This window comes from Artemia franciscana, chromosome 6, assembly GCF_032884065.1.
Source record: "Artemia franciscana chromosome 6, ASM3288406v1, whole genome shotgun sequence".
Lineage (NCBI taxonomy): Eukaryota > Metazoa > Arthropoda > Branchiopoda > Anostraca > Artemiidae > Artemia > Artemia franciscana.
In genome coordinates, this window is record NC_088868.1 from 18,041,782 (window position 1) to 18,069,180 (window position 27,399).

General features: G+C 36.9%; 1 protein-coding gene across 5 annotated transcripts in view; it reads left to right on the forward strand.

Annotated features, from left to right (window-relative positions):
* The window catches only part of LOC136028132 (dual specificity calcium/calmodulin-dependent 3',5'-cyclic nucleotide phosphodiesterase 1-like), a 318,548-nt gene that overhangs the window by 208,178 nt on the left and 82,971 nt on the right, over positions 1–27,399 (forward strand). For all 5 annotated transcript variants that reach the window (XM_065705780.1, XM_065705781.1, XM_065705779.1 and 2 more), the window contains 2 exons: positions 732–987; positions 25,388–25,504. In XM_065705780.1, coding sequence (XP_065561852.1) covers positions 732–987; positions 25,388–25,504 — 373 coding nt within the window. The remainder of the gene's footprint in view (positions 1–731; positions 988–25,387; positions 25,505–27,399) is intronic.

Genomic DNA, 27,399 nt, shown 5'->3' on the forward strand with positions numbered 1-27,399 from the left:
GTAGTTGCAAGGTCCAGTTACAGCTAAGGGGCAAGAGTTGTAAGTTGTGTTCTGGGGGCATATAAGGCGTCGTAATGAAAGGGTGGTCTTATATGCCTTGGAGGGGACTCATCGTATTGGTAATCAGAAGTTCTAGTGCCCTTTTAAAAAAAGTCAAAGTCTTATCTAAGTCATCAGAGCGCGGCTCTCACCTCCCACCCCCCCCCACCCCGCACACACACAAGTACATCGTTTTTTCCTGAGATGCATCCATGCTTCTTCGACGGTTTCAACACCTTGCTCTTGTATCATCTTGGGTAATATCATTTCCTATATGTAATCTGAAATGCTTATGTGTAAATTTCTCTTCTATGCTTTTGAAAAACGTCTTTCATTCCTTTTTCTTTACTCTTCACAGTCGAAAAATGTTTTCAACATAAAATGAAAGAATGTTTGGAGCGTGTACAGCACAAAACTACCGAAGTTGCTGAAAATAACTGTAGTTATTGCTACTTCTAATAAGAACCAATTGAACTAGTTTATCGGGCTTCACCAATCAATATACTCAAAATATATACGTGTATATAAACACGATTAATGCTTTATATCCTAAGCTGCATAGAGAACAAATCTGCAAGCAAATTACACGCATAATGTGTTTTGATTTCAGTTTATGCTGCTGTAACTCTTTATTCTTCTATTTTTACTTTTGATTTATTCTTTTCGAAGTTACTGAGGGTTTTTTTTTATAGTAAAAAAATAACTGAAGAGGAAGATGACCTCTCAGAAGTGCAGCAAGACTCTGTGCCACCTGAGGTTAGGGCTTGGCTGGCGTCTACTTTCACTCGTCAAAATTCAGCTTGCAGCCGAAAAGTCGGATTTGAGAAGCCGAAATTTAGGAGTGTTGCCAATGCCATAAGAGCAGGGATATTTGTCGAAAGGATCTATCGACGGATGTCATCTTCCTCACTAGCTCAGTTTCCTCCTGATGTTACGAAAATCCTCAAGGTAAGCGAGGTGGACCTCACAATAACCTGTTTATAATAATGACTACATGAATAAAAAACAAATTAAGTGATCTCAAACATTTTGTGGTAACAAACTGAAAGCAAAGAGTAAACCGTGCCAGTAGTAACAAAAATTCTAAAAAGTAAATTTTGATCATGGCTGCAGCAGTAGCTGCAGCTTAGAGGAGAGCAAATCACAGCCCATAGTAGCCAAAAGTTGAAAAACACGTTTTCAAAAAAAGTCTAATGAGAAAAAATTGCCATCTGACACTGAGTCAGGAATAGTAACTATTATTTCGTTTATTCTTAAGAATTCGTTGCGAAAACAAATCTATGATGATTTCCAAAAAGAGTCGACGGTCATAGTTTTCCATAATCATGGTCTTCTATAATATCCAATACTTGACTTGCTTGACTTGACTTAACGTTCTTACTCAGCAGGGTCGCCAGCGTAGAGGGAACTGGTTGACTGCGCCGTCAGTCTTCTCCAAGCAGCCCTGTCCAGGGCTAAGGATGGGGCCTCATCTGGGTTGATGTTGTGGCTGAGCAGGCGTAATAATATGGAATAGCTTACTATAATTATCCAAACACAAGGAAATATTATCAGTTGATTTATTTGCACTAGTTTTATCGATATATCTTAGATAGACTGTAAAGTAACAATTTTCTTTTGGTTTTAAGTATCAACTTAAAACAAAAAGAAATTAAACAAAAATACTTCCTCTGGAAAACTTTGTGTTTTTCATATTAATAACAAGACAGACGTTAAAGATTCTACGCTTAATGTTATATTCACATACGTAACGTTCATTACGTTTGTATATACCTATAAGCATTATTATCATAATAAATCTGCTTAATTTTTGAAAAAAACTACCCCCCTGAAATGAACTGTGCTAAATCAAATCCAAAGTCTTTGATAACTCATTATGTTTCAATTTCTTACCGGCAAAAATATGAAATATCTTTTTCTTCTGTGTACGATGGTTACGGAAGTGGGTTTGTTTTCATTTTTTCCCCTCTCTCTATGAATAAATAGTATATTATTTATATAGCATATATAGCATTATATAGCATAAGAATATCTGCTTAATGTTTGAAAGAGGAAAAAAATATCCTCTAAAAGGAATGTAGTACATCAAATCCAACGTCTTTGAAAACTCATTTTGCTTCAATACCCTACCTGCAGAAATATGAAACATATTTTTCTTCTGAGTACGATGGTTACGGAAGTGTGTTTATTTCTTATTTTTTCCTTCTCTCTATGAATAAATAGTATATTATTAGAATAAGAATAGCTGCTTAATTTTTGAAAGAGGAAAAAAACCTCCTAAAAGGAGTATAGTAAATCAAATCCGACGTCTTTGAGAACTCATTTTGCTTTAATAACCTACCTGCAGAAATATGAAACATATTTTTCTTCTGAGTACGATGATTACGGATGTGTGTTTATTTTTTTTTTTTTCTCTCTCTATGAATAATCGTATTGAACTTTTGGGCGCACAATGTTGCGTAAGGACTCATTTAAACTGAAGTTGAAAGTTCTGGTGCTCTTTTTCATTAACAGAGATCGTGCCAAAGCAAAGTGCCAGATACTTTATGCTGCAAAATAATAATTTTGTCCCAATTAGGGCCAAAACGCAATCGAGTGGAAATTATAGGACGGCTCATTTGCTTATGAGTGTCAAAGAGCCAATAATAAAGCCTTCCAGTTTCAAATCCAATGCGATGTTATGGTGGTGAATTTTTCCCTAACTATTTATGCATTAGGTAGAAATGAATAGTTACTTAAGACCAGAAATATAATCATTATATTCAAGGGAATGGACTTAAAGTATTACAGAGTTACGCACCAACTATAAAAAAGGGGGTTGCTGGATCGTATTATGGAGGGAGGACACCTAACACCCCCTCCCCCCAAAGCAACAGAAACAATAGTGTTTCTAGACAAACCTCTTTAAGCTTCCGCGAGAGATTTTTCAGATCATTAGGAGCTTAAATGCCTTGTAATTAATTCTGTTGTAATTGATGCTAATGCTATATATTACTCCTACACCCATATAACTATCATATATAACCAATGCTCTTTACCCCTAAAGTTTTGTTTTTGTTTCAGTGATTGAAAATGAATGAGGGTGTCGCTAGAATGAAAGGAATCATTTAATTGTATTTGCTTTATACAATAAATTGTTTGTTTAAATGCTTGTCAACAAATAATGATGATAGATGGAAATAATGGGTTGAACGTAATTGTTTGTTATGCTAATAGATTTAACTAAAAGGATGTGTCAGACTAATTCAGGAATATTTTTTTTTTGCCTACTATGATTGCATTCCCTAGTTAGTAAGAGAATTTTCACCATGCTTCAGAATACACTTGAAGTATAATACTTAAAAGAGCACTCAACTAGTATTAAAAATACTTCAGAAAAAACAGAATCTAATACGTTTTAAAGTTCTCTAAAAGTGCTAAAATATTTGTAGTTAAATACTTTTACAAAATTGCTTCAAGTTGTAGGAGTTTTGATCGTGACAATTCTATGTGCGTGCTATTTATTTCTATTTGGCACTAATCTCGAGGGGCTCCAGCCTTAGAAATTGGTCTCGAGGGGCTTCAAAACCCTCAGAAATTTGTTCTAGCCAATTCAAATTAATATTTAGTCCAATATGAATTATAATAATTTTTTGCAAGCCAGTGGCAATGTTGTTGTGCATATGAACTTTTTTTTTTTTGTGTGTGTGTGTGTAAAACATGATCTTTAATTTTTGTGTACCATCGACTGAGGCTTGCTCTTTAATAGCTTAAATAAAAGACAAGTTTTTTCAACCGAAAGTAAGGAGCAACATTAAAACGTGAACCGAAATGAAATTACTACATATATGAGGAAATTCACCTCCCGTTAATACCTCGCTCTTTACGCTAAACTTCGAATTTTGGTACAATTCTTTAACAATGACCCTGAATCACAAATGCTCTTTAATTGGAATAAATAGCTCTTTTGAAAGTGCTAAAACAGAGCTTTAGCGTAAAGAGTGAGGTATTAATGAGGGGGAGAACCCCGTCATATAAGTAATAATTTCTGTTTGTTTTAAGTTTTAATATTGCTCCTTTCCTTCAGGTGAAAAGACTGTTTTTTTAAATTTATTTTGGTTATTTATTTATTTATTATTTAATTTATTTTAATGAGTTTTGGTACAATTCTTTAACAATGACCCTGAATCACAAATGCTCTTTAATTGGAATAAATAGCTCTTTTGAAAGTGCTAAAACAGAGCTTTAGCGTAAAGAGGGAGGTATTAATGAGGGGGAGAACCCCGTCATATAAGTAATAATTTCTGTTTGTTTTAGGTTTTAATATTGCTCCTTTCCTTCAGGTGAAAAGACTTGTTTTTTTAATTTATTTCTTATCGTTTTTTAAGTATTGCTGGTAAATCCAGCACCCCCTTCCTGAAAAATTCTCCTTCCCGTGAAACACTCCTCCATGAAAATATCCACCCGCGTGAGCCCCTCCCCCGATCCCCCCGCAACAAAAAGACTCCCCCTGAAAACAGCTGTTTGCTTCCCAGTAACCCATCCATAGTCCATAAATTGGACAACAATTGGCCAACAATTCCATAAATTGGACAACAATTGGCATAGTCCATAAATTGGAGCCCTTCCCGCGGGGACTGTGGAGGATTAAGCTATCTACAAAGACATAGTTATTAGATTTTTTTACTATGCTGAACAAAGTGGCTATCTAAAAATTTTAATCCGGTTGGGAAAAAAGATAGCGTGGAAGGGGGCTTAGTTATCCTCCAATTCTTGGTCGCTTAAAAAATCATTAGAACTTTTAATTCCCGTTTGAATGAGCCCTACTGCGATATTCTAGGACCACTGGTTTGATACAATCACCCCTGGGGAAAAAATAAAATAAAAGAAAATTAACACGCATTCGCCACTTTTCTTCTTGTAAAAAATACAAAAATCCAAATTATTGCAGATAAGAGCTTGCAACCTCTACGGTAGGGATCTCTGATACGCTGAATCTGGTGGCGTTGTTTTCGTGAAGATTCTGTAACTTTTAGGGGGAGTTCTCCCTTTTTTCAAAACAAGGCCAGTTTTCTCAGGTAACTTTTGATAGGTAAGGTTAAACTTGATGAAATTTTTCAATTTATTTGATGTATCTATTGGTGTTAAAATTTCATTTTTCAGAGTTTCGGTTACTATTGAGCCGTGTTGCTCCTTACTTACAGTTCGTTACCACGAACTATTTTATTGTTGCCCCTTCCGTTACCTTGACGGGGGACTGGTATCCTCTGGTTAAGGATTTGTTAGGATACTTCATTCTTGAAATTAAAATTGAAAATTACACTCTTTGAACAGTTAGTCATAACCAACTGCAAGTTAGGAGCGATGTGGCTCAGTAGTAACCGAAAATCTAAAAAACAGAATTTTTATACCAATAGATATATCGAAGGAATTAGCTTATTCTGCTGATTTCAAATACTTCAGTTTCATTAAGCTGAGTGCTACTTATGAAAGGATACGAGCCTTGGAAAACTTTCCAGATTTCTAAAAAAAAGGGAGAAAACCCCCTAAATATCCAAAAATCTCAATGAAAATCACATCGTTAGATTCTGCGTATCCCAGAACCCTATGTAGAAGTTTATAGAACTATACTGTAAAATAAAAAAAGTTTTTTTAACGGAAAGTAAAAAGTAACATTAAAACTTAAAACGAGCAAAAATTATTACGGATATGAGGGGGGTTGCCCAATCCTCAGCACCTTATTTTTTTCGCTAAAATTTGAATATGCCCCAATTCCTTAAGAACAGCTCTTGATACACAAGGGTCGCTTAATTAGAACAATAAAAAGCTTCTGTAAAAGTACTAAAAAACTTTAGCGTGAAGACCGAAGTGTAGAGAAGGGGGCAACCCCCTCATTTACGTAGCCTAATAATTTCTGTTCTTTATATTTTGATTCTTACTTTCATTTAAAAAAAAATTTTTTTTTTAATTTAATTGCTCTCAAGCCTGTCACTATCATTACCAGTTTATACCAACTAGGTGACAGTAAAAATTAGATTTAGTATAAGCCCTCGCTTGTTTGTCAATGATCTTCGGTTGTAAAGGATTAAACCCAAGAAAAGTAACCCAAGAATAGCACGTCAATAATATCTCGACAAGACTGGGGGATCGATTTGAAACTTTACGGTTGTTGGTGGAAAGAAAAGAAGACTTCAAATTTTGTGTTTAGGACCAGTGGATGAGAGGGCAAGATTTTGTTTTCAACGGCTCTCAACGACTTCAAATTTTGTGTTTAGTGTGTTTAGTGGATGAGAGGGCCAGATTTTGTTTTCAACGACATCAACGACTCTGAAAGGTAACGAATATTTAGGGAGGAGTAGGATAAGAGATCTCAAGGTGGTAATTCTGATGCTTCTGTTTTCACTTCGAATGATCAGCTCTCATAAAATACTCCAAGAGGATAAAATAGTGGAAGTATACTTTCTTAAGTAATTGCTGAGACACACTGGCTAATCATGACGACACCAAAGAATCATTAAGAGGATAGAAACGAGGATAATAACAGCCAGTGAAAAAGCAAAGAGGACTATACAAATATTTCGATCAAGATCTGCTTTACCGTCTTCAGTGCAAAAAATAGTGGTAACGGAATTGTAAGTAAGGAGTGCCTCGGCTCAATAACAATCAAAACTCTCGAAACTGAACTTTGATATCGATAGATATATCAAAAGAATTTAGCTTTTTATGCTTATTCCAAATATATAGACATAATAAAGTTTACTTTTACCCATCAAAGGCTATGTGCCTGAAAAAATTTGCCTAATTTTCTAAAAAAGAGTAAGCACCCCCCCCCAAAAGTCATGGAATCTTAATGGAAATCACACCATCAGGTTCAGCGTATAAGATAACCCTACTATAGAGATCTCAAGCTCTCATCTGAAAAAATGGGGCATTGTGTGTTTTTTGCCAGAAGAAAGATCATTTTGCTTGTTTTTTGTTTTTTTCGCTTTCCTCAGGGGCGATTGCTTCAAACCTATATCTCGAGATTATCAGGAGAGAGCTAAATCAAATGGAAAATAGAAGTTCTAGTGCTCTTTTCAAGTGACCAATAAGATTGGGGACTACTAACACGCTTCCCACACTTGTCCTCCTAAGTCGTCCAATCCAAGACAGTCTTTTTGTTCAGTATAGTTGAAAGATCGGATAACCAGGCCTGGATTTAGCAAAAAAAAAAAAAAACACTAAGCCCGGGCCTAGGAACACACAATGCCAGGAGATGCAATGAATTATCACCGAGTGATTTTTTCTTAACAAAAACTAGACCGGTGTGATTTATTAGCTAAGTGCCAGTTGCACTCCACTGCCACACTGCCTATTCACAAAGAAGTGATTTTAAAACAACATGGGAGTTCCGTTGCCACTTATACACTGTCAGATGTCTCCCAAGAATGGCAGCTGAAAATTTGGTGTCACCTCCCTGTTACATTACTTCTTACTCACCTATTGCGTTTTGTTCAGTGTTCCCACTATAGCGCCGAAAATGTCTGGGCCTAGGAGCGTCAAAGTTTTAAATCTGGCCCTTTAAATAACTATGCCCTTAAGGACAACATGATCCCCCACAGCCCCTAGGGTGGGTGTAAGTTATGAAATTTGCTCATTGTTTATGTATAATATCTGTTATTGGGAAGTATACAAATATTTTTCAGAGAGAGAAGGACACTTTCTATTGGTCGATTTCTAACCGGAAAAATGCTCCGCGAGGGGAATAAACTTTCCAGGGAAAATTTAACACTGATGGAATTATCCAGAATTCCTATACGATTTTTTTAATTTATCTCACTTTCTCTTTGCTGGTTCAGAGATTTTTCGGAAAATTATCTGGGGGAAATATCCTGCAGGCCTAGAATTGCTTGAAGGATTTTCCACTGGGGGAGGAATTTTCCGCGTGAAAAATACTCCATAGCGGGTTTTTATACGGAAGAAATTCTTCATGAGAGAATTTACCAGCGGAGTAACTTTCCATTGAGGGGGAAAGGATTCCAGGAACAATTTTCTACAGGAGGGGGAATTTCAAGCATGATTTGAAAAACGATAAAAAATTAGAATTTTTTCCAATGAAAGTATACTAAAGAGAATATTTACTAATACCGAATCCTACAAAACAAATCAAACACTTTAACTGATGAGCCAAAAACATGAATCATTTCGTATATCATGCTTCATAAGACAAATTTTGAATTTTTAGGAACTGGAAAAGTGAATTACAGAACTTAAAAGATACCTTTCTTTTAAACTAATTACTGCAATAAAGAACATATCCCTTTCATAAATTGTATTTTGGAAACTAAGCAACAAAATATCTCATTATTGAAGTGGATTTACGCTGGGATTGCTGTCATGGTAATTTGAAAATCATATTTTGAAGATGTTTTTTGTTTAAAAAAAGGGAATAGAACAAATATAGAATCTTTACAAGTCACGGTCATGGACGGAAAAGCCTTAAGACCATTTGATAGTAGAACTTAGACAAACCCCTCGATTCGTTGTTTTATGCTCTTTCTAAGAATGCGAATCGCTGCTGTCGCTCATATTTTCTATCGTAATTTTACTACAAAATTTGGCGCTCTGATGGAATGATGGAAATATAAGGCTTTGATTATATTACATTTTATTATGATAAATCCCTATATTTGAGATATATGACAATGAAATAACAATATATTTTTGGATTTAAAATTAATTGGTAGCTTTTTTCAAATATATTTCTTGTAGCAAAAATAAGGAATAATATGTCACGGGCCAGCGCAACACACTCACGGTTTCTGTGGCTAAGATTCAGCAGCTTCACGGTTTGTCTAAAGCAGATCATTTAATAGATTAATCTAAAAAACTTTTACCGCAAAAAAGTTTTTCAAAGAAAAAGAATGAGCTCCATTAAACCAAAACTGACCAGAAATAAAGCCAAATAATCTTCCAAGCGTAAAACTACCACAAATCACCATAAATAGATAAATGAAAACAAAAACGAACAGTAATTACAATAAATAGCCGAGTCAAACTCAAAACGAGAAGAAACTAACACGAGTAGAGCTGACAATCCTAATGCCTTCTATGCCTTCACTTTACTGAAACCAAAATATATATAAATATTCTCACTTTTTTGACTTTAATAAATAAAAAATATTAAAACTTTAAGGAAATAATATCAGTATATGTATAATAAAGAAACAATCCACGGTCATTTGTTTTGTTTTTTTTTCAGTAAAGCGCAAATTCTGTTTTGGTCTTGAATAGGCATGGGGGTTCCCAGCCCTACATATGTTAATTTTTGCTCGTTTCGAGTTTGATTCGGTTATCTATTGCAATTTTGTTTATTTTGGGCGTCAGTTATTTATTGATGGTGATTTTTGGTAGTGTTCAGCTTGGAAGATTATTTGCATTTATCTAGAATAAAATAGAATATGATTTATTGGCTAAAATAGCACATAAGCTAGCATAAGCACGTCAGAACAATTACAATGATAAAATAAATGTTAAGGGATAAACATAGTTACAAAGTTAAATCAATTACTAAAATGTGAAACAAAATAGGGAACGAAAGAGTTTTTGTACCTCATGGTCAACATTTGGGGACACAAGTCAAGTTGGGTATTTGGAGCTCTACGAGCATTAAGTCTTGTATTAGGAAGGATTGGGGGGTTTCTTTAAAGGGGGGAAGAAGACATCGATGATAGACAGAACTAAAGCACTTGTGCCCAAAGTTCATGGTAAGGAAGTGACGTCGTGATTCCAATGTAGTGAGTTCAAGTCTAGCCAAACCTTCATCTTAAGTAGTATAGGACGTCCCCAGTATAATTTTTATAGTTCTTTTTTGAATGCATTCAATTTAAGAATATTGTGCATTAGGCAACCCAGGGTGCCAGACAGGGAAAGCATAGTCGAGACAAGGTCTTATATAAGAACAATAAATCATTTTAAGGTTCTGGATTGATATGGAGAACCGTTTGAGAAGGGAGAAAACCACCTGTTTTAAATAAGTGAAAAGAGTGAGGTTTCCATTTAAGGTCATTGTCCAAGTGCAAACCAAGCAGCTTAACCATGTTTAAATTTGTAATGCAAAGGTAATTATTGATTGGGGGTATATTTTAAAAAAAGGAAAATAGCATTAAACTGCTTTTCGGTATGCTTGGATCGAGTTTAACATTGTCAAGATCATTCTTTAAGTTGTTAATAAGTGAGTCAAGTTTAAGGCCCAAAGTGTTTGAGGTTTGACAAAGGTTAAGTAAAGTCAAATCATCCGCAAATTTAAAAGTGTTGTCAAAGTTTGTTAAAACATTGTCAAAAACAATTAAAAATGCTAAAAGACCCAATTTAGTCCCTTGGGATGCTCCACAGGAAATCGAGGTAAAACCTGATGAATCTCCGTTAGGGAGGACTACACATTGCTCACGACCAGATAGAAAATTACCTACCATACGTAAAACAAAATCTCTGACACCTAAAGCCCTTGCATTATCAATACCTATCTGGTGATCCAAGTTGTCAAAGGCTTTGCTAATATCAGCAAAAACAGCCTCAGCTTTGGAACTACTTAACTCAAGATGTTTGAAAACAGTGTCAAGTATATAACATAAACAATGGGTGGTGCTATGATTCGGCCTAAAGCAAAACTGATTTGGGTTAATTTTATTTTGAATACCGTCAAAGAGGAAATTGTAAATGAAACTTTCCAAAATTTTAGAGAAAATAGAGATTTTTGATATTGGTCTTAAGTCGGAGGGAACTTTTGGGGTCTTATTTTTCGGTATAGGGGATATACTAGCCCGCTTAAAACACACTGGAAAAATACCATCTACAAAACATTGGTTTAAAAGTGCAGTTAGAGGTACACTTAAATCATGGGCACATTTCACAATTAATTTGGTAGGGATATCACCTGGGTATACTGACTTATTTGTATCAAGATTTTAGAGTTTAAGCTGGGTCTGATGTATTTCAATCACAGGAATTTCACTCACTGCACTGTTGGCTGGCATATTTTGGAGTGTTGGGTGAGTTTTACAAGTTGAAGTAAAATAATAATTTACGATTTCTGCACTCACTGGGTCGCCATTACTATCCAGTAAGAGAAACTTAGAACATACCTTTCCCATGAGATCTTGGATACATTTGTGGAAATTCTTAGGGTTAGAATACAGTAACTTATTGAGCACGTGAAAACCATGCTCATTTATTGCTTTATGGATTTCACTAATAACAATGTTTTGAAGTTTTCGAGATTCTTGGAAAAATCCTTTCTTAAAGAGTCTATCACGTTCATTTGTTAGGCACGCATTTTTTTTATTTTTCCATGGTTTACAATTGGATTTGCGATTGACTTTTTTCACTGGAAAGGTGTCACAGTATAACTGGAAAAGTTCTGCTGAAAACTTAGAAGCCATTTCATCACCATTAGTAAGACATAGGATATTGTCCCAGGATTTGGAGCTAAGTTTTACTTTGAAATGGGCAATCTTCTCGTCAGTAATGGGTCTATATGAATAACTGTTCAATGGTTTAGGGGAAAAGGATGATAATGGGGTCCAAAAGATGAATAGATGGTCACTTGTCCCTAATGGAGGGTTTATTTTTGGGGCACAGTAGTAATCTTCAATGTTGGTAAAAATCAAGTCTAGGGTTTTATCTTTGCGTGTATGCGACTTGACTACCTGGTCAAGACTAAGAGCAGCGCTAAGCCACTTTTGGTCTAGTTCATTAAAATCACCACATAATGTAATTGCAGCATAGGGGTACTTGCGGCGAATTCTGTCAGTATAAAGTTGCAGATATGCCGTCAGCTCCTTCTTAAATCCACTACGAGGAGCGTAATAAATAATACAAAAAATCATGCAAGATACGTCTTTTGGGAGGTTTTTGGATCTGGTCCAGAGCCATAAAACTTCAGTTTTGGAGTTAATCTCTGTTTCAGAAAATGAAAGAATCCGATTTGGGAGGGTACACTTACAAAAAAAAGTCACTCCTCCATCATGAGATAGAGGAATACCATCTTTATCCAATCTGGGCTTAAAATGGGAGTCATAATTAGGAATCGAGCAAGAATCTTTTGTAGCAGACCATGTTTCTGTAAGGCAAGCAATATCAATCTGGTTTTTGTCAAGAATAATGTGTAATTCCTCCCTTTTATTTAGTAGTGACCTTACATTCGCAAGAAGGATTCTGGGAAATGAGTAGGAGTGATGTATCATCCCAGGGTTATTGACAAACACTTTCCTAGCCGGGTTTTCTTTCTCTTTGTCAGTAATAGAGCTGCTGCTCATGGTCTCATGCTCAATTAGTTTTTCGGTCCTCTTGAGAGAGGTTCACTAAAACTACCAGCTGTTCCAAACCGTTTGGGTACATTATTGCGAAAGAATGTTTGTAGGCTCTTTCTTTTCACATAGGATATTTGCTCAATCTGTCTTTTCAGAGCAATTTCTGATTCTGGCAGCTGAATTAGAAGGGGTTGGTATCTTGAAACAGAGTTCTGAGTGGTTGGTTTTTTCTCCCCCAGCCTGGTTGACTTTACTACTGTTGGCACTGGAAGTTTTAGCTGGTTTTGGATTATTTGCTTCACTTAAGTTACATCATCAACTCCTTCTTGTTCCGGTAAATTTTTCAAATAATATTCATTTTTCTCTGTTGTGCTTCATGATGGCAGAAAGTTTCTTCCTTTACAATTTCTCGTATCTCATCAGTCTGCTGGGAAGTCTGGGTGTATTTTTCTTCAATTTTCTACAACCGTGAGTTAAGGTCCAAAAGTGCATTTCTTCATAGCTAGGCTTTTGGGCAAGCTCAGTTTGTAGCAGAGTTATTTCAGATGAAATTTGTCGGACTGAAATATCAATTCTTGTAATCAAATCATACAGCACCAGGGTCTCAGCAGAGAGTTTGGGTATCTGTCTACCATGTGAAGTAAATGGGGGATTTGGGTCCTTTCTCGAATCAACTGGGTTCCCATCCACTGTCTGGTGTGATGGGGTGTTATTTGAGGGATTTTCGCCCCTGTCTGTAGCACTGAAGGCTGGACTGTAAGTATTTGTTGCTTGCCTGATTCTGGTTGTTCGGGCTATTTTTATAATTTACTTCATGAGGGCTTAACAAGAAAAAGGACAATATAGTGAGTACAGTAAACTAGCCTTTGTTTCTTGGTTTTATAAAATAGACAAGACAAGACTTTTCCTCTATCAGAATAAAAACAATGCTGGCTGTAGATATATCTGATTAAGATAATCTTGTCTTCTTCTTTACTTCTTATCACCTTTCTATTCTCCTCTCACCTTTATCGTAATATAATTGTCTATACTATCAGAAATCATAATGATCTTCTCAACTGCTTAATCCAGACATATTTCATATATAGGCCATGAAAATATCAATAAGAGAATTCACAGTTCCCAAGAAAATTTTCACTCAAGTTTCAAAATAATCCGCTTATTTATAATTCTTTGGTCACTGAATTAATTAGTATGAAAATATTGGGTCAGGTAATGACGATAATCCTTTACCAAATATTAGTGACAGGTTCAATCCAAAAAGAGGTCCTCACACCTTGAACTCTGAACTCTTCAAGCTGAAGGACTGGGCGAACTTTTCTTGAGGTTCCCAACTTACATTAATCCAGTACACGAGCTGGCGGATGGAGTCCACTTGTCCAAAGAAGAGCAGATTATGTTACCGTTCGTGCATTATCTGTCAGGGTGTGACACAACGAACTTTTTCTTCGGCATCAGGAAAGCTTCTTTCTTAAACACCGCAGCGTCTCCATCTTTTGCCCAAAAATAGTGTCTGTGACGGAGCGAATCAAGGTTGCAGAAAGGAAGCTTTCAGTCGACGCGTTTAGAGACGTTTACGACCTATCAAAATCCCTGGTCATTAAAATGTACGTTAAACAGGCCGGATTCAATTCACTGGCCAGTGTAAGTGCTTACATTTGGTGCCAAAAATAAGATGTGAAAAGACTGCCACCTTCTGATGACACCTTCGAGCCATGCATACGAAGAGCCATATTCGCTACATGGATAATCTTGTCGTCAGTACATGCTCGGCCGAGCATTCCAGATCCATTCCTCCATGGATGGAAGATGGCTGAAGGGGGAGTAGATCTGGTCGTCTCAAGCTGTAAAGAAGCATCGAGCCTGGAAGCTTACTGCAGATACAAAAGTGGAAGATGCAGGAAAGACTGTAGCTGCTCAAAAATTAAAGAATGCTGCAGCTTATGCTCCTGACGTGGAATGAGGAGGGTATGCAAGGAGTCTGACCTTGCCCCATCTGAATTCTTGGAAGAAGACAATGAGGAATTTTTTGAAAGTTTTATTTGAGTAAGACAACTCCAGTTCACCGACTGAATCCATATGTGACGCAAAATTCTTTCATTTAGTAAATGCTCAGTTGTATCAGTGGCAAATCAGGTCCCAAAAAGGTAATTGCAGACTCCTTAGTACACCAGAAAACATATTCGTCCATTCTAAAAAAAAACACCTTTTTTAGTCAACATTTTTTTTAAACCTATTTTTATTTCTAAGTAAAAGTTCAAAATTTTAAACATCTAGGAAGTTTGAAGTATCGCTGCCCTTTGAAGAAAAAAAAAATTATGTCCCTTTTCACGATATGGTAACAAAAGTAACAAGAGTAAGTTTTTTACTGTTTTAAAAATAGAGTTAAGAGAAAGAGTCAAACTTTAGCGTAAAGAGCGGGGTGTTGAGACGGAAAAGCCCCTTTCATATACGGAGTGATTTCTCTTCGTGTTAAGTTTTAATGTCGCTCCTTATTTTTATTTAAAAAAAACTTGTTTTTTGTTTGTTTGATTCTTTGCAGAAACGGCAGTCCGAAATCAAATCGTTGATATTTCAGCCAGCTAAAAACATTTTTTTACTTTATCCTGGTGTCTGTCTAAGTTTTCAGAGATATAAAAACCTAAAACATCTTACTTTGGGTCTTCTATTTGAAGATTTTCCTCATCAACTTCTTAAATGCTAAATCTGCTAAATGAAAGTAGGAAATTTAATTTTTCATTTACTACGACCTTGCCATTGCTTTCCGAAGTTCAATCAAGGAAGAATAAATGCTGCTTGGCTTCATTCAAGAGACAGTCTCTTTAATTGGAATTTCATGTCAAATACGGAAGCCATCTTGCATTAAATTAGCTATCTGTTGATTTAAGAAAAGGAAACACTTCAATAAAAGAACTAAGCCCTCAAAGTAAACATATGACATGTTTATTTTGTGAGATTATTGCCATGTAGCTTCTTCGTTGGAAAGTCAAATCCTTTGAATGCACAACTACTGTGAAAAGTAAACCCCTGCTGCTAGATTCTCTTAAAGAGCTACGACAACTCTAACTAGTGGGTCATAGTTTTTGAGTAATAGAAGCAACAATGTCTGTGGAATTGAACTTGAAACCTCTAAAGACATATGAGAAATCGTAGCTACTGCTTCCTGCCAGATGTAAGTAGCTTCCTCTATGATCTTCTTGCAGATTCGGCTGGTAAGAAAGTATCCCGTCACTCATAGAGGTCTGAGTGACGAGCTTTTTATATATGTATATTTATTTACGAGTTTTTCAAACCCGCTTAGTAGTTAAATTGATGGAAATATTTCTTGTATACATTTAAACTTTTTCCACGCTTTGAAAAACTTTTTCCACAAAAGAGGTTTCTCAAATAAAATCAAGTAAATCAAAAATGAGCATTTTGAAAAACACCCCTATGTGTCGTTTGATATTTAAAATGTTTGGAACAAAATAGAAATTTCAAAATTGTTATCAGATTTGGGGGAAAAGAGTCGGTGGGGGAGGGGGGCTAGTTGCCATAAGATCGCGATCGCTTTTGAATCTTAAAATGGGAATTAGAAATTCGAATTTCTACTCGTTTGAGTCCCCTCTGAAATTTATACGACCATCTCTTCCATAAAATCTTATATGCCCCAGGGTTACAAGTTACAACCCATTAGTTCGCCCGATTTCTGGGGGGTATTTTGATCCCGAAGTTTTTATTATCTGATTGCTCTAATATTTCAAAGAAAATGCCTGTCTCAAATTGATTGGATGTGTTTAAGGAAAAGAGGGTGTGTGTCTGTATGGGGGGGGGGGACGGGTTTAGATGTCCTCTGGTCACCTCTTACTCTTGGGAATGTGACTATAACTTTCAATTTCCAATCAAATGAGCTACCTCTAAAGTCTGTAGGATCACCCCTTGTATAAAAACCTTAAAGCCCCGGGGCATAATTAAAAACACTTGCCACTGGGCTCTGGGCGTTGTGTCCACCGGAGTATTTGTAATCAGATGATTTAACTATTTTCAATAAAATGGATATCTAAAACTCTTTTTTGGATGGGCTGGGGAAAAAGAGCATGGAGGGGGAGGGGGTTGATTGTTGACCCCCGTTCTCTTTCGTTACTTAAAAATTAAACTAGAATTTTCAATTTCCGTTCAAATGATCCCCTCTTCTGAAATTTATACGAGCAGCCCTTCCATAAAAACCATTTACGTTCCCTGGGAATAACTTATAACGCCTGCCCCTGGGCCCTAGGGCTTTTTGCAGACCCTCAATTATTGGTTGTCTGATCTTCGAACTATTTTTAAAAAAAAAAACTAGATTTACGTTGCATGGGCAACGTGAGGTGTTGCGGCAACCTTTGCTCGGCTTCGCCGAGTAAAGTGTTGCGAGAGCAACACTTTGGTTTTGTTTCCTCGCTGCGACTAAACGCTGAAGTTGTTAATCTGTAAGGATGCTAAAATACATACTAGGTACACCAACTCGCAAAAGTTGCAAACTCCTCATTGCTAAAGATGATTGTAGCCTTACAGCCGATTATTACTTACAGGTCCCCTACATGTCTTACCACTGGAACCAAATTGGTCTTACCATAAAATACAACAGAAACAAAAAATAGGTACACCAACTAGTAAGAGTTGCGAACCCCTCATTGCCGAGGATGATTATGAGCTAACAGCCGACTGTTGCTTACAACTCCCCTATATGTCTCACAATTGGTATCGGCCTATTTTTGGTTTCAGTGTGTACCTTACTACTGAAGTTGTCAACCCCTTTAAACTTTCAAACTGGTATATCTCATGAAGGAATTTTTGTACAAAAAATGGATGACATATACTTTGATCAGCTCATCAAAAGCTATCAACTGCCGTCGAAAAAAAAAATCTGTCTGTCTTAGTTCAAAAGTTGACTTTTTTGCCGTAGGCCAACTTTCTAACGTCATCACTTAGAAAGGAGCAAAGGATAAACTCTAATTTCTTTAGCAATGAGAGAACTTTTAAAGTTTAAGAGGCACATCTGATACCATTTCTCTACCACAATCCCAAGTGCGAAAAATCGAATGATAAACTCAGCTGAAATCACGAACAGAAATGGGTAGAAACAATAGATGGCAGCACTTTCGGACCCGTGGGAAAATGCCGCTTGTTTGCTTCTCTAAATTTTTCTATTTATCACTCAAAGAAGATATATTGGCTGTGGGACAGGGTAACTGTCGCATATATTTAACACTTATAGATTTTAGTCCATCTTCAATTTGAAACTGGTGCCTGCCTGCTTGCCTGCTAAAACGGAGCTTTCCACTCGAAAGCAGAAACATGGTTTGATGAAACGAAAGCTTGGCTGCATAACTTCAGATAGTCCTCTCTGACATAGGCTATACAACTCCTCTTCACTTCACACACTATAGGCTCTGGCTCAAGGACAAGCAAAAACCATCCTTTTTGGCCCCAGGCAAGAGTTCTACGAAGCTTTCCAAAATGTAAAGTCATATTCATCAATCCGGCCTAAGGTCCACACTTTCCGTAAAAACCGCAGAGGTTACACCCTTACCACTTTCTAGGAATAAGCTGAAATCGGGGTGCTAGGAACAAAAAAAAAAAAAAAAAAAACACGACAAAACCAAAGTGTTGCTCTCGCAACACAATTATCGGATTCATTTGAGGAAAAAGGGGCGTGGGGGCTTTTTCACCTCTAATTGTATCCTAAAAATGATTTCGATCCTAAAAAGCGCTCTTTAATTCCCGATTTCCGATTGAATGAGCCCCCTCCGAAGTTTATACGACCCTCCATTCCATGCAAAGTGTCTCTAGGAAATAAACTATTGGAGCCTTATGACCCAAGGGTTGTGGGGAAGGCTGTTTAACATCGGAACTTTCAATTTTTAATCATTAGAGTCCCCTTTGAAATTTATACGACCGTCTCTTACATGAGGAGACGGTCCTGGAGCATAGGTTTACGACCCATCGCCCTTTTTTGGGGGGGATATGTTGGCCCCGAAGTTTTTGTCAGCAGATCGTTGCACTATTTCAAACCAAATGGCTATGTCAAGATTTTGACCGGATGTATTCGGGGAAAGGACGGTGTGGGGAGGGGGTATATGCCCTCCGATCACTTCTGATGGCTCTTAAGAAGGTAAATATAAATTTCAATTTCCAATAAAATCAGCCATCCCTGATACTTCTATGACCACCCCTTACACGAAACCTTATGTGACTCCAGGGCATAACCTGCAACACTTCCCCCTGGCTCCAGGAGGTTGTCTCCCCCCTCAGTTATTGTTGGCTGATATTTATATTGCTTCGACCAAATGGCAATTTTAAAATTTTGATTGGAGGCATAATGGGTAAAAAGGACCTTGGGGGGGCTAGTTAACCTCCGATCACTGTTGACTCTTAAAAACGGCTCTACAAATTCTGATTTACAATCAAATCAGCCCCAAAAGCAGAGTATTCTGAGCTAGGGTGAGGGGACGTCATAAGTAAAGACTTTTGGCAAATGGAACTTCCTGGGATTGTGTAAAGATTGAGGCGTTGAACATGGATGGGCGAGAACCATGCGTAGCTGATTTGCCTCAGGCGGCTTGGCGTTGTAGGTGTGAGTTGATAAAAGTGGAAGTAGTAGCTCACGACCCTGGGTGGTTTGAGAAAATGAAAACTAAAAATACTATAGGCGGTGCTTGGGATCAAGAAAGAGGACTTCATAAGAGGTGGGGAGGATGCTTTCAGTTATTTTTTGAACCTTAAAACGGTAATAAAACTTCCTATTTCCAATCGAATCTGCCCCTTTTGTAGTTTTTGTAACTAATTTTTCCGTACAAAGGGGCTGGGAAAACTAATTTTATATAGTAGGTGTGCATGGGGATGGCACTCCTTCTTAGATTAAAAATAAAATGTAATTTTCTTCAGTCACCATTGCATAGCTGAAATCAAAACCAGTTTCGAATACATATCTTTACCTTTTTTTCTACACATATATTTGATGATAAATGAGGCTGTCAGTGGGTACAAACAAGGAGGTATGTCTATATGTCTAGTATAAACGTGTTTAGTTGACAGCCCTCCTTTAGTAAACAGCAAGATCGTTGGATTTCAAAACAGGCTAAGTAAATTTTTTCCCAGGTTTGCTAGTCCAAGTCTGGGTGCATGAGCTCTAGTGCTGCTATTCTTGGAAATTTTTTAGCGTTAGCAGTAGCTGTAGACTGTGGTTGTCGAATTGTATCTCTGGGCTGCTGCGTTTTACCAATAAAGTGTTTAGGGTCTCTTTGTCTTTTTAGTGGATCCTGCAGAGAAGGGATAAAGGAAGATTTGCAGATAGGGTTGGTATCTCTCAGGTGAAGGCACGGTAGTTAAGGCCAGTGGCACCATTTCTTATTTGGTGGTATAATAGTTTTCTATTCCTTAGTAAAACCCCAGTAAAACCAGTAAAACCATTTTTTAAGGCTGTTTAAGAGGGAGTGTACAGCATAGGTTTCACACTCCTCTATTTTAGTTTATTTTGTTAGTAGTTGCAACACAGAGAGCAGGTCTGAGTAAATTATAATCGTAGGTAGGCGGCGAGGACTGCGTGAAATTGTCTCTAGGCTCACAGTAATTTATTTAATCTTGGCAGAGGGGATGTCAAATGCTGGGGGACTCTTTTCAATTGATATAACCACCCATTTGGGGATATAAGCACAATTACTTCTGGAAACTGTTTGGTGCCACGTGCTTTGAACTTGTTTTTGCTGATTTTTCACATACGTGTCTTTTTTTTAATTTGGTGCCCTTTACGTGGTTGTATATGGTGCTCTTTTTCAACCACAACTGAATCATCGATGCTTTCTAAATTTTAAAGGTGTACATGGTTGTATGAGTTTCCATTTCACCAGCTTAAATAACCAGATTTCATTTCCACTGTCCTTGGTACTTTGATGTAATTATTAGCGGCGTAATGCTCATGTTCACCTGAATTTGACTCGTGTTAGGACTCGTGTCAAATTTGGCAGAAAACTGACTCGTGCTAAGTTTAGCACAAAATAGACGCATGTCAAGTTTAGTTTCGACAAATTTATTTTCATGGATTTCACCTAATTCATTAGTTTTTAATAATCGTTAGGAATAATAGGAAGATACACGTTCAAACTTAAACTACCATACTCGAACCTACAGTAATGATAGCTGTCAAATATGGCTCTGAAATATGGTCTTACCCAATTTTGGGGAAGATGTGCTAGATGTTTTTGAGAGGAACTGGTTAGGAATTGTAGTTTTGGCACCTACGCAGGATATTTTTTTGGAGGTGGGAATACATAATAACTAAACAATAAATTCATTTGAAAATTTGAACAAGAATTGCCTATAAATTTGTAAGAATTTAGGATCTAAGGAGGCTTCTGGTCCACCCGAAGTTTTTTAAAGGAAATCCTTGGGCCCAGAAGGCCCCTGAAGTTTTTTGTAAAAAAAAAACAATCTTAGGTTTTTAAACATCATAAAAACTATGACGTAACATTCTTAGAAATCCCGGAGTAAGGAAGCCTTGAAGGATTTTTTAAAGGAAATTCTGAAGTAAAGAAGCCCTTGTAGGTTTTTTAAACATAACAATCTTAGAAATTCTGGGGTAAAGAAGCCCTGGCCCTTGCGGTTTTTTTTAAAAAGGAAATCCTTAAGTAAACAAGCCCAGACCTTTGGTTGTTAAAAAAAAACAAACTATTAGGTAAAAATTTTTGAAATCCTGGAGTAAAGAAGCCCTGAATTTTTTTTTTAAGAACAACTTAGAAATCCTGAAGAAGATTATGTCATCCTGAACTCCTATGACACAACAGACACCTGCATTTCGACGAAAATCAATAACGCCTTCGACGTTAGGGAAGTGTCCCTAAGCTAAAATCATTAAAGAATGAAAGGAGTAATGGCTATGTGTGTTGTCCAAAGCAGTGAGGGATATTACTAGTGTATTTGGGGAAAAGGATGCGGGGGGGGTCTAGTTGCACCCCGGTCACTTTTGACTCTTAAAAGAGGCAATAAAACTTCCAATTTCCAATCGAATGAGCCCCCTACGAAGTTTGTACGAACACCCCTTCCATATGAAATGCGTCTGCTGAAAAAAATAATAAAACGTTGGAGCCGTATGGTCTTTATTATAGGCAACGCCATAGCATTGTCTTTTATTTCTTATCGTTTTGAAATAATGCCAGGAATTGCAGCTCCTTCTCCATGGATTTTTTTTTATCCCACGAAAATTCCCTCCATGGAAAGTTGTTCCCACGTAAAACACCCTCCGCCAGGAAAATTCCTCCAGATAATTCCATTCTTGCCTAAAGTCCCCCCCCCGGAAAAATTTCTTGGGGGTGGTTCTAGCTGAAAAAGATTTCTTAGCACAATTTCGTTTGAATAAAACCTTAATTTTTGATTTATTATTTTTTTTAAATCAACGTCCCCTGCACCCTAGTAGAAAGTTTCTTCTGCAGAATATTCCCTCTGGGGAATTTTTCCCCGTGGAAAACTCCCCAATGGACAATGTCTCCTGTGGAAAATCTTCCCTACAAAAAGATGCTGTACATAATTCGAAACCGTTAAAAATTTCTCCATAGACAATGCCCCATTAAATCGCTAAATTCATAATTGAGTTTTCAAAAAGAAAGGAAGACAAATAAAAAGAATTTCGTAATAGGAGCTCTGTCAAGTTCCCTCAGTGTAAAATTTAGCTTAGGGAGTTCATCCTCCCCCGGAAAATAACCTACTCGCAGAAAACAATTCCCCGCAGAAAATCCGCCCAGCAGAAAATCCCTCCCCAAAAAATACTGTTATACTTCCTATTAACAAATATCGTACATAAACAATGGGCAAATTTCATGAATTACTTAATTTTCCCCAGGTGATGTGGGGGGTCTTGTTATCCTTAAAGGCATAGCTGCTGGACTTTTCAACTATGTTGAATAAAATGGCTATCTCTAAATTTTGATCAGAAGACTTTGAGGAAAAAGAGGGTGCCGAGAGGAAGGCTAAATGCTCTGCAATCTTTTTGGTCATTTAAAAAGGCCCTTTTCTGATATTCTTGGACCATTAGTTTGACCTGGTCACCCCGGATGAAAACAAAGGAATAAAAGGGAAAAAGAAATATGCACTAATTCGTGATCTTTCTTCTGGCAAAAATCGAAAAAATTCCACTTTTTTGTGGATGTGAGCTTTAAATTCCTACATGAACATCCTCGGCTACGCTGAATCTGACGGTGAAATTTTCATTAAAATTCCGTGACTTTTAGGAGGTGTTTTCCCTCTTTTTAGAAAATAGAACAAATTTTCCGAGTCTCGTAGCTTTTAATGGATAACAGTAAACTTAATGAATCTTATGTATTTGGAATCATCCGATAAGCCTATTCTTTTGATAAATCCATTGATACCAAAATTCCGTTTTTTAGTTTCGGTTGCTATTGAGCCGCGTCGCTCCTTACTTACATTTCTTTACCACAAACTGTTTGATTGGTTTTTCGAAATGCAATAATCAAATGAACTCGGATTTGCATTCTTGATTAAATAAAAAAAAAGAGTTTTATAGCAGTTTTAAAAAACTTCCTATTCTAATTAAACGGTCCTTGCGTTTCAGGAGTCTTTCTTAAGAAATTTTAAAAGTTTTGAGTAGAGAGGAAGGTATCAAGGAGGGGGGGAACCCCATCATAGCATACTGTTCGTTTTGAGTTTTAATGTTGCTTTTCACTTTCAGCTAAAAACTTATTTTTTTATTTCTTTAATTTCGAGTTTTTTTAATATTGCCGGTAAATATGGCTGCCCCTCCATAAAAAAATTCACTCCTTTCGCGGAAAACTCTTCAGTGGAAAGAAATTTCCCCGTATAATACCCACCCTCTGAAGACTCCCTCCAGTCAGTTCCATCCTCGCTGAAAATTCCCCTCCGTAAAAAAACTTGCAGACGATTCTGTCTGACATTCCTCCTTAATACACTTTCATTTGAAAAAGATTTCAATCTCTAATCGTTTTTCCAATCACTTTGGAAATCCCTCCTTCCATAGAAAATTTTCACGGGTATCCCCTTTTCCAGTGGGAAGTTGCTTCCACGAAAAATTTAACAGTGGAGAATTTATCCTGCAGAAAATTCTCCCAGAAAGAATTCGTCCCTTGGACCCCCCCCCCCCCCAGCTGAAAAGTGCCCCAGACAATTCGAAACCTGCTGAAAATTTCCCCCTCGACAATTCCCCGGAACATCTTCACATTCAAAATTGAATTTAGTATAGGAATTCTGTCAAATCATCCTGGTGTAACACTTATCCGGTAAAGCCCATCCCCTGAAACTTCATTCCCCAAGGAAAGTTATGCCCGTCGAAACCCACCAACAGCAGCAATGCCCCCCCCCCACCAAAAAAACTATGTGTACTTCCAATAGCAAATACTATACAGAAACAAGGGGAAATTTTCATAAATTACAGCCCTTTCCCCAGGGGCTTTGGGGGGCCATTTTACCTCCAAAGACGTATTTATTGGATCTTTCATCTATGCTGAATAAAACAGCTATCTCAAAATTTTGATCCAAATCTTTTGGGGAAAGAGTGCATAGGAGGGGGGTAGTCGCCCACTAATCTTTTTGTCACTTACAAAGGGCATTAGAACTTTCAATTTCCGCTCGTGCCCTCTACCAACATTCTAGAAAAATTAGTTCGACATGATATCCTGTTGGGAAAAATACAAATAAATCCGCATCCGGAATATTTCTTCTGACCAAAAATACAAAAGGGATTTTTTAGCGATGGGAGCTTGAAACCTCTACAGTGTTTAGCGTAAAAAGCGAGGTGTTGTGGAGGAGACGAACCCCCTTACATACGTAATATTTTATGTTCGTTTTAAGTTTTAATGCTGCTAATTACTTCCATTTGAAAAAAAAAATATTTATTTTCTCATTGTTTTTTTTTTTAATAATGCTAGAAAATCCACGCCCCCTTCATGGAATTTCTCTTCCCTCATGATAAATTCCTCCATGTAAAGATCATCCCACGTAATCCCCTCCCACGTAATCCCCTCCCCCGATCAACTCCCACCCCAACGCGAAAAAGTCCCCCTGAAAACGTCTTTACACTTCATAATAGCCATTACTATATGTAAACAATGGTCAAAGTTTGTAACTTGCAGCCCCTCTCCCGAGGACTGTAGGAGATTAAGTCGTCCCAAAAGAAATAGTTATTAAATTTTCAACTACGGTGACCAGAATGGCTATCTTAAAATTTTTATCCGGTGACTTGGGAAAAACTGAGCGTAGGAGGGGGCTAAGGTGCCCTCCGATTTTTTGGCCACTAGAACTTTTGGGCACTAGAACTTTTTGAGCACTAGAACTTTTGGGCACTAGAACTTTTAATTTCCGTTGGAATGAGCCCTCCCGCCACATTTTAGGACCACTGAGTTAATATGATCACCCCTGGGGAAAAAAACAAACAAAAAAAACAAATAAACACGCATCCGTGATCTGTCTTCTGGCAAAAAAACACAAAAACTCCATATTTTTGTAGATATGAGCTTGAAACTTCTACAGCAGGGTTTTATGATACACTGAATCTGATGGTGTGATTTTCGTTAAGATTCTATGAATTTTACTGGGTGTTTCCCCCTATTTTCTAAAATAAGACAAATTTTCTCAGGCTCGTAACTTTTAATGGGTAAGACCAAACTTGATGAAACTTATATATTTAAAATCAACATTCAAATTCAATTCTTGTGATGTAACTATTGGTATCAAAATCCCGTTTTTTAGAGTTTCGGTTACTATTGAGCCGGGTCGCTCCTTATTACAGTTCGTTACCACGAACTGTTGGAACAACGTCATCTGCGAAGTCCAGATCATTTGCAATTAGCGCTCAAATGCATTTCCAACTTTTGTAATTGTCTTATAACCCGCTTGGTTTACAGTTCAAAAATGTGTATCTCTCCATTTCCCGTGGGTAACCAGTGAAGCAGATAAGTATATTTAACTAGTAAATCAAAAGTAATAGAAATGTGATTGCTTGTTATATTAATTCGTGTTTTGAGTAACGTCTTTGTCTTTCCTTTAATTTTTACCCTGATATTTAATTATTTAATTCTACAAGTCCCTTTTTTCAGCAAGTTGACGATTGGAGTTTTGACGTTTTTCAATTCAACGAAGCGGCTGGAGGAAGTCCTATTAGGTATCTTGGAGTCGACCTTCTTAATCGATATGGATTGAATACAAAATTTAAGGTAATCTATTTTTTAGAGTTAGGCCGATTCGGAGCTAGTAAATATAAATATTAACTTCGTCTCAAGGAATTCAATTTTTTTCAATTTCGTTTCTCAATAATGACATTGAAGAAGAACTGCCTCCAACTAATGTATTTTTTTTAGGTATTAGGCTACTCTTGTTCCTAGAATTTTAGGTACCACACCCAGGTTCACTACTGCTATGGTATCTCTATTAATATGAAGCAAATAAAAGTAGTTTTACCAAATGGGAACTGGTCCCCAAAGTCCCCAAATGGGGACTGGAGCGAAAAATTGAAAGATAGAGTTTTCATTATACGAGGAGCATCTCCGCCACCATCAATCCTCGCTCTGACGCAGAATTTACGCTATAACTCCTCTGACAGCCTTTTAGAATTCAATACACCAATGGGGTAATTGCAGGCCTTTTATGCATCGATTGGCTTTCAGAATATTTGCACTGAAATTTGTATCGTTCAAAGAGTACTTTACCGCAACACATATAAGTAAAAAGAGTCCTTACAAGCAAATGAGTCCTTTTACTCTTGAAGCATTGTCATAAAAAAAAAAAATATTTGATACTTATCATGACTGCAGTGGTAGTTGCAATCTACCTGCAATCAATACGTAGTGAAAAAAATTTCCATTCAACACTGCCTCGGGAATAGTAACTATTAATTCGTTTTGTTTTAAAAGTAAATGTTTATTGCGAAAAGAAATTTATGATGATTTTGAAAAAAGCCTGAAACCCGTCAAAAAGGAAGTCAGATCAAAATGAAAAGTTTATCATTGAAATCAGCATGGTTGGAAACCTTGCACAAAGGAATTACAGTCCCCCTCCTTGGACAATAAGGAAAATAACTTTTTTGCATCGGTAGCACGTGATATGTCTCCCATTTTTTTCAGCAGGCCTAGTGGGCTACCAGAACATAAAAGAGATGCTTAATGGCCCATATAAAAGCTATTCCTCATAACTACGTGCTTCTTATAAATTACGCCATCTGCATGTGGCATATGGCACTAAAATGCACTTTTTGTGCCATTTGTCAAGGGTTAGCAATAGCAGGCTACCAGAACATCGTAGACAGGTTTTTTATATCTTATATAAAAAATACTGCTCATATCTAAGTCCTTCTTATAAAGTCCACCATCAGCAAGTTTCAAATGGTAGTAAAAACCGGATTTTTGGTGCCATGTCTCAAGTGGAAAAGCTAAGGCTAGCGGGCTACCAAAACTTTTATGAGTTATGTTTAATGGCTCATTTGAAAGCTATTGCTCGTATCTACGTGATGTTTATCAATTCTACAATTCGTAAGCGTGATTATTCGTAGCACTAAGAAACACTTTTGCTGTCCCTTCTTAAGTAGAAAATTTTGAAAGTATAAAATGATATCATTGTAATAATTATGATCCGAAATCCTTAACTGGGTGTTTGCAAGAACATCTCCCGGATGTCCATCCTCTAAAAACCTTTAATAAGCCACATAATTAAGGAACTATCACCAATATATCAAGTTATTTCACGCTTTGGTTTCTTTTTTCAATCACAGTTTTACTTATATGATTATTTTTAAGATAGATAGTTTCACTGATTTTGTAAATATTATGCACTCATTTTTTAAAGCATGTCCCGGAAAGGTATTTTGTCAAGCATGTCGACTCAAAAGGGAACAGAGGTCTTGTAGTCCATGGTTTGCAAAGACATTTTTAGTAGATCACTAAATCCATACGCCAACGAATGGCATAATTTTGTCAAAATCCTGTGGGTTGGAGAGGGGTTGTCAAAGTTGGACCCCTTTTTCCCCAAGTCAAGCTAAAATAACAGAGAAAACTGATAAACGAGCCAAATGGGAATAAAAAAAGGTAAAGATGCTCTAAAGAAAACTGACCTCTTT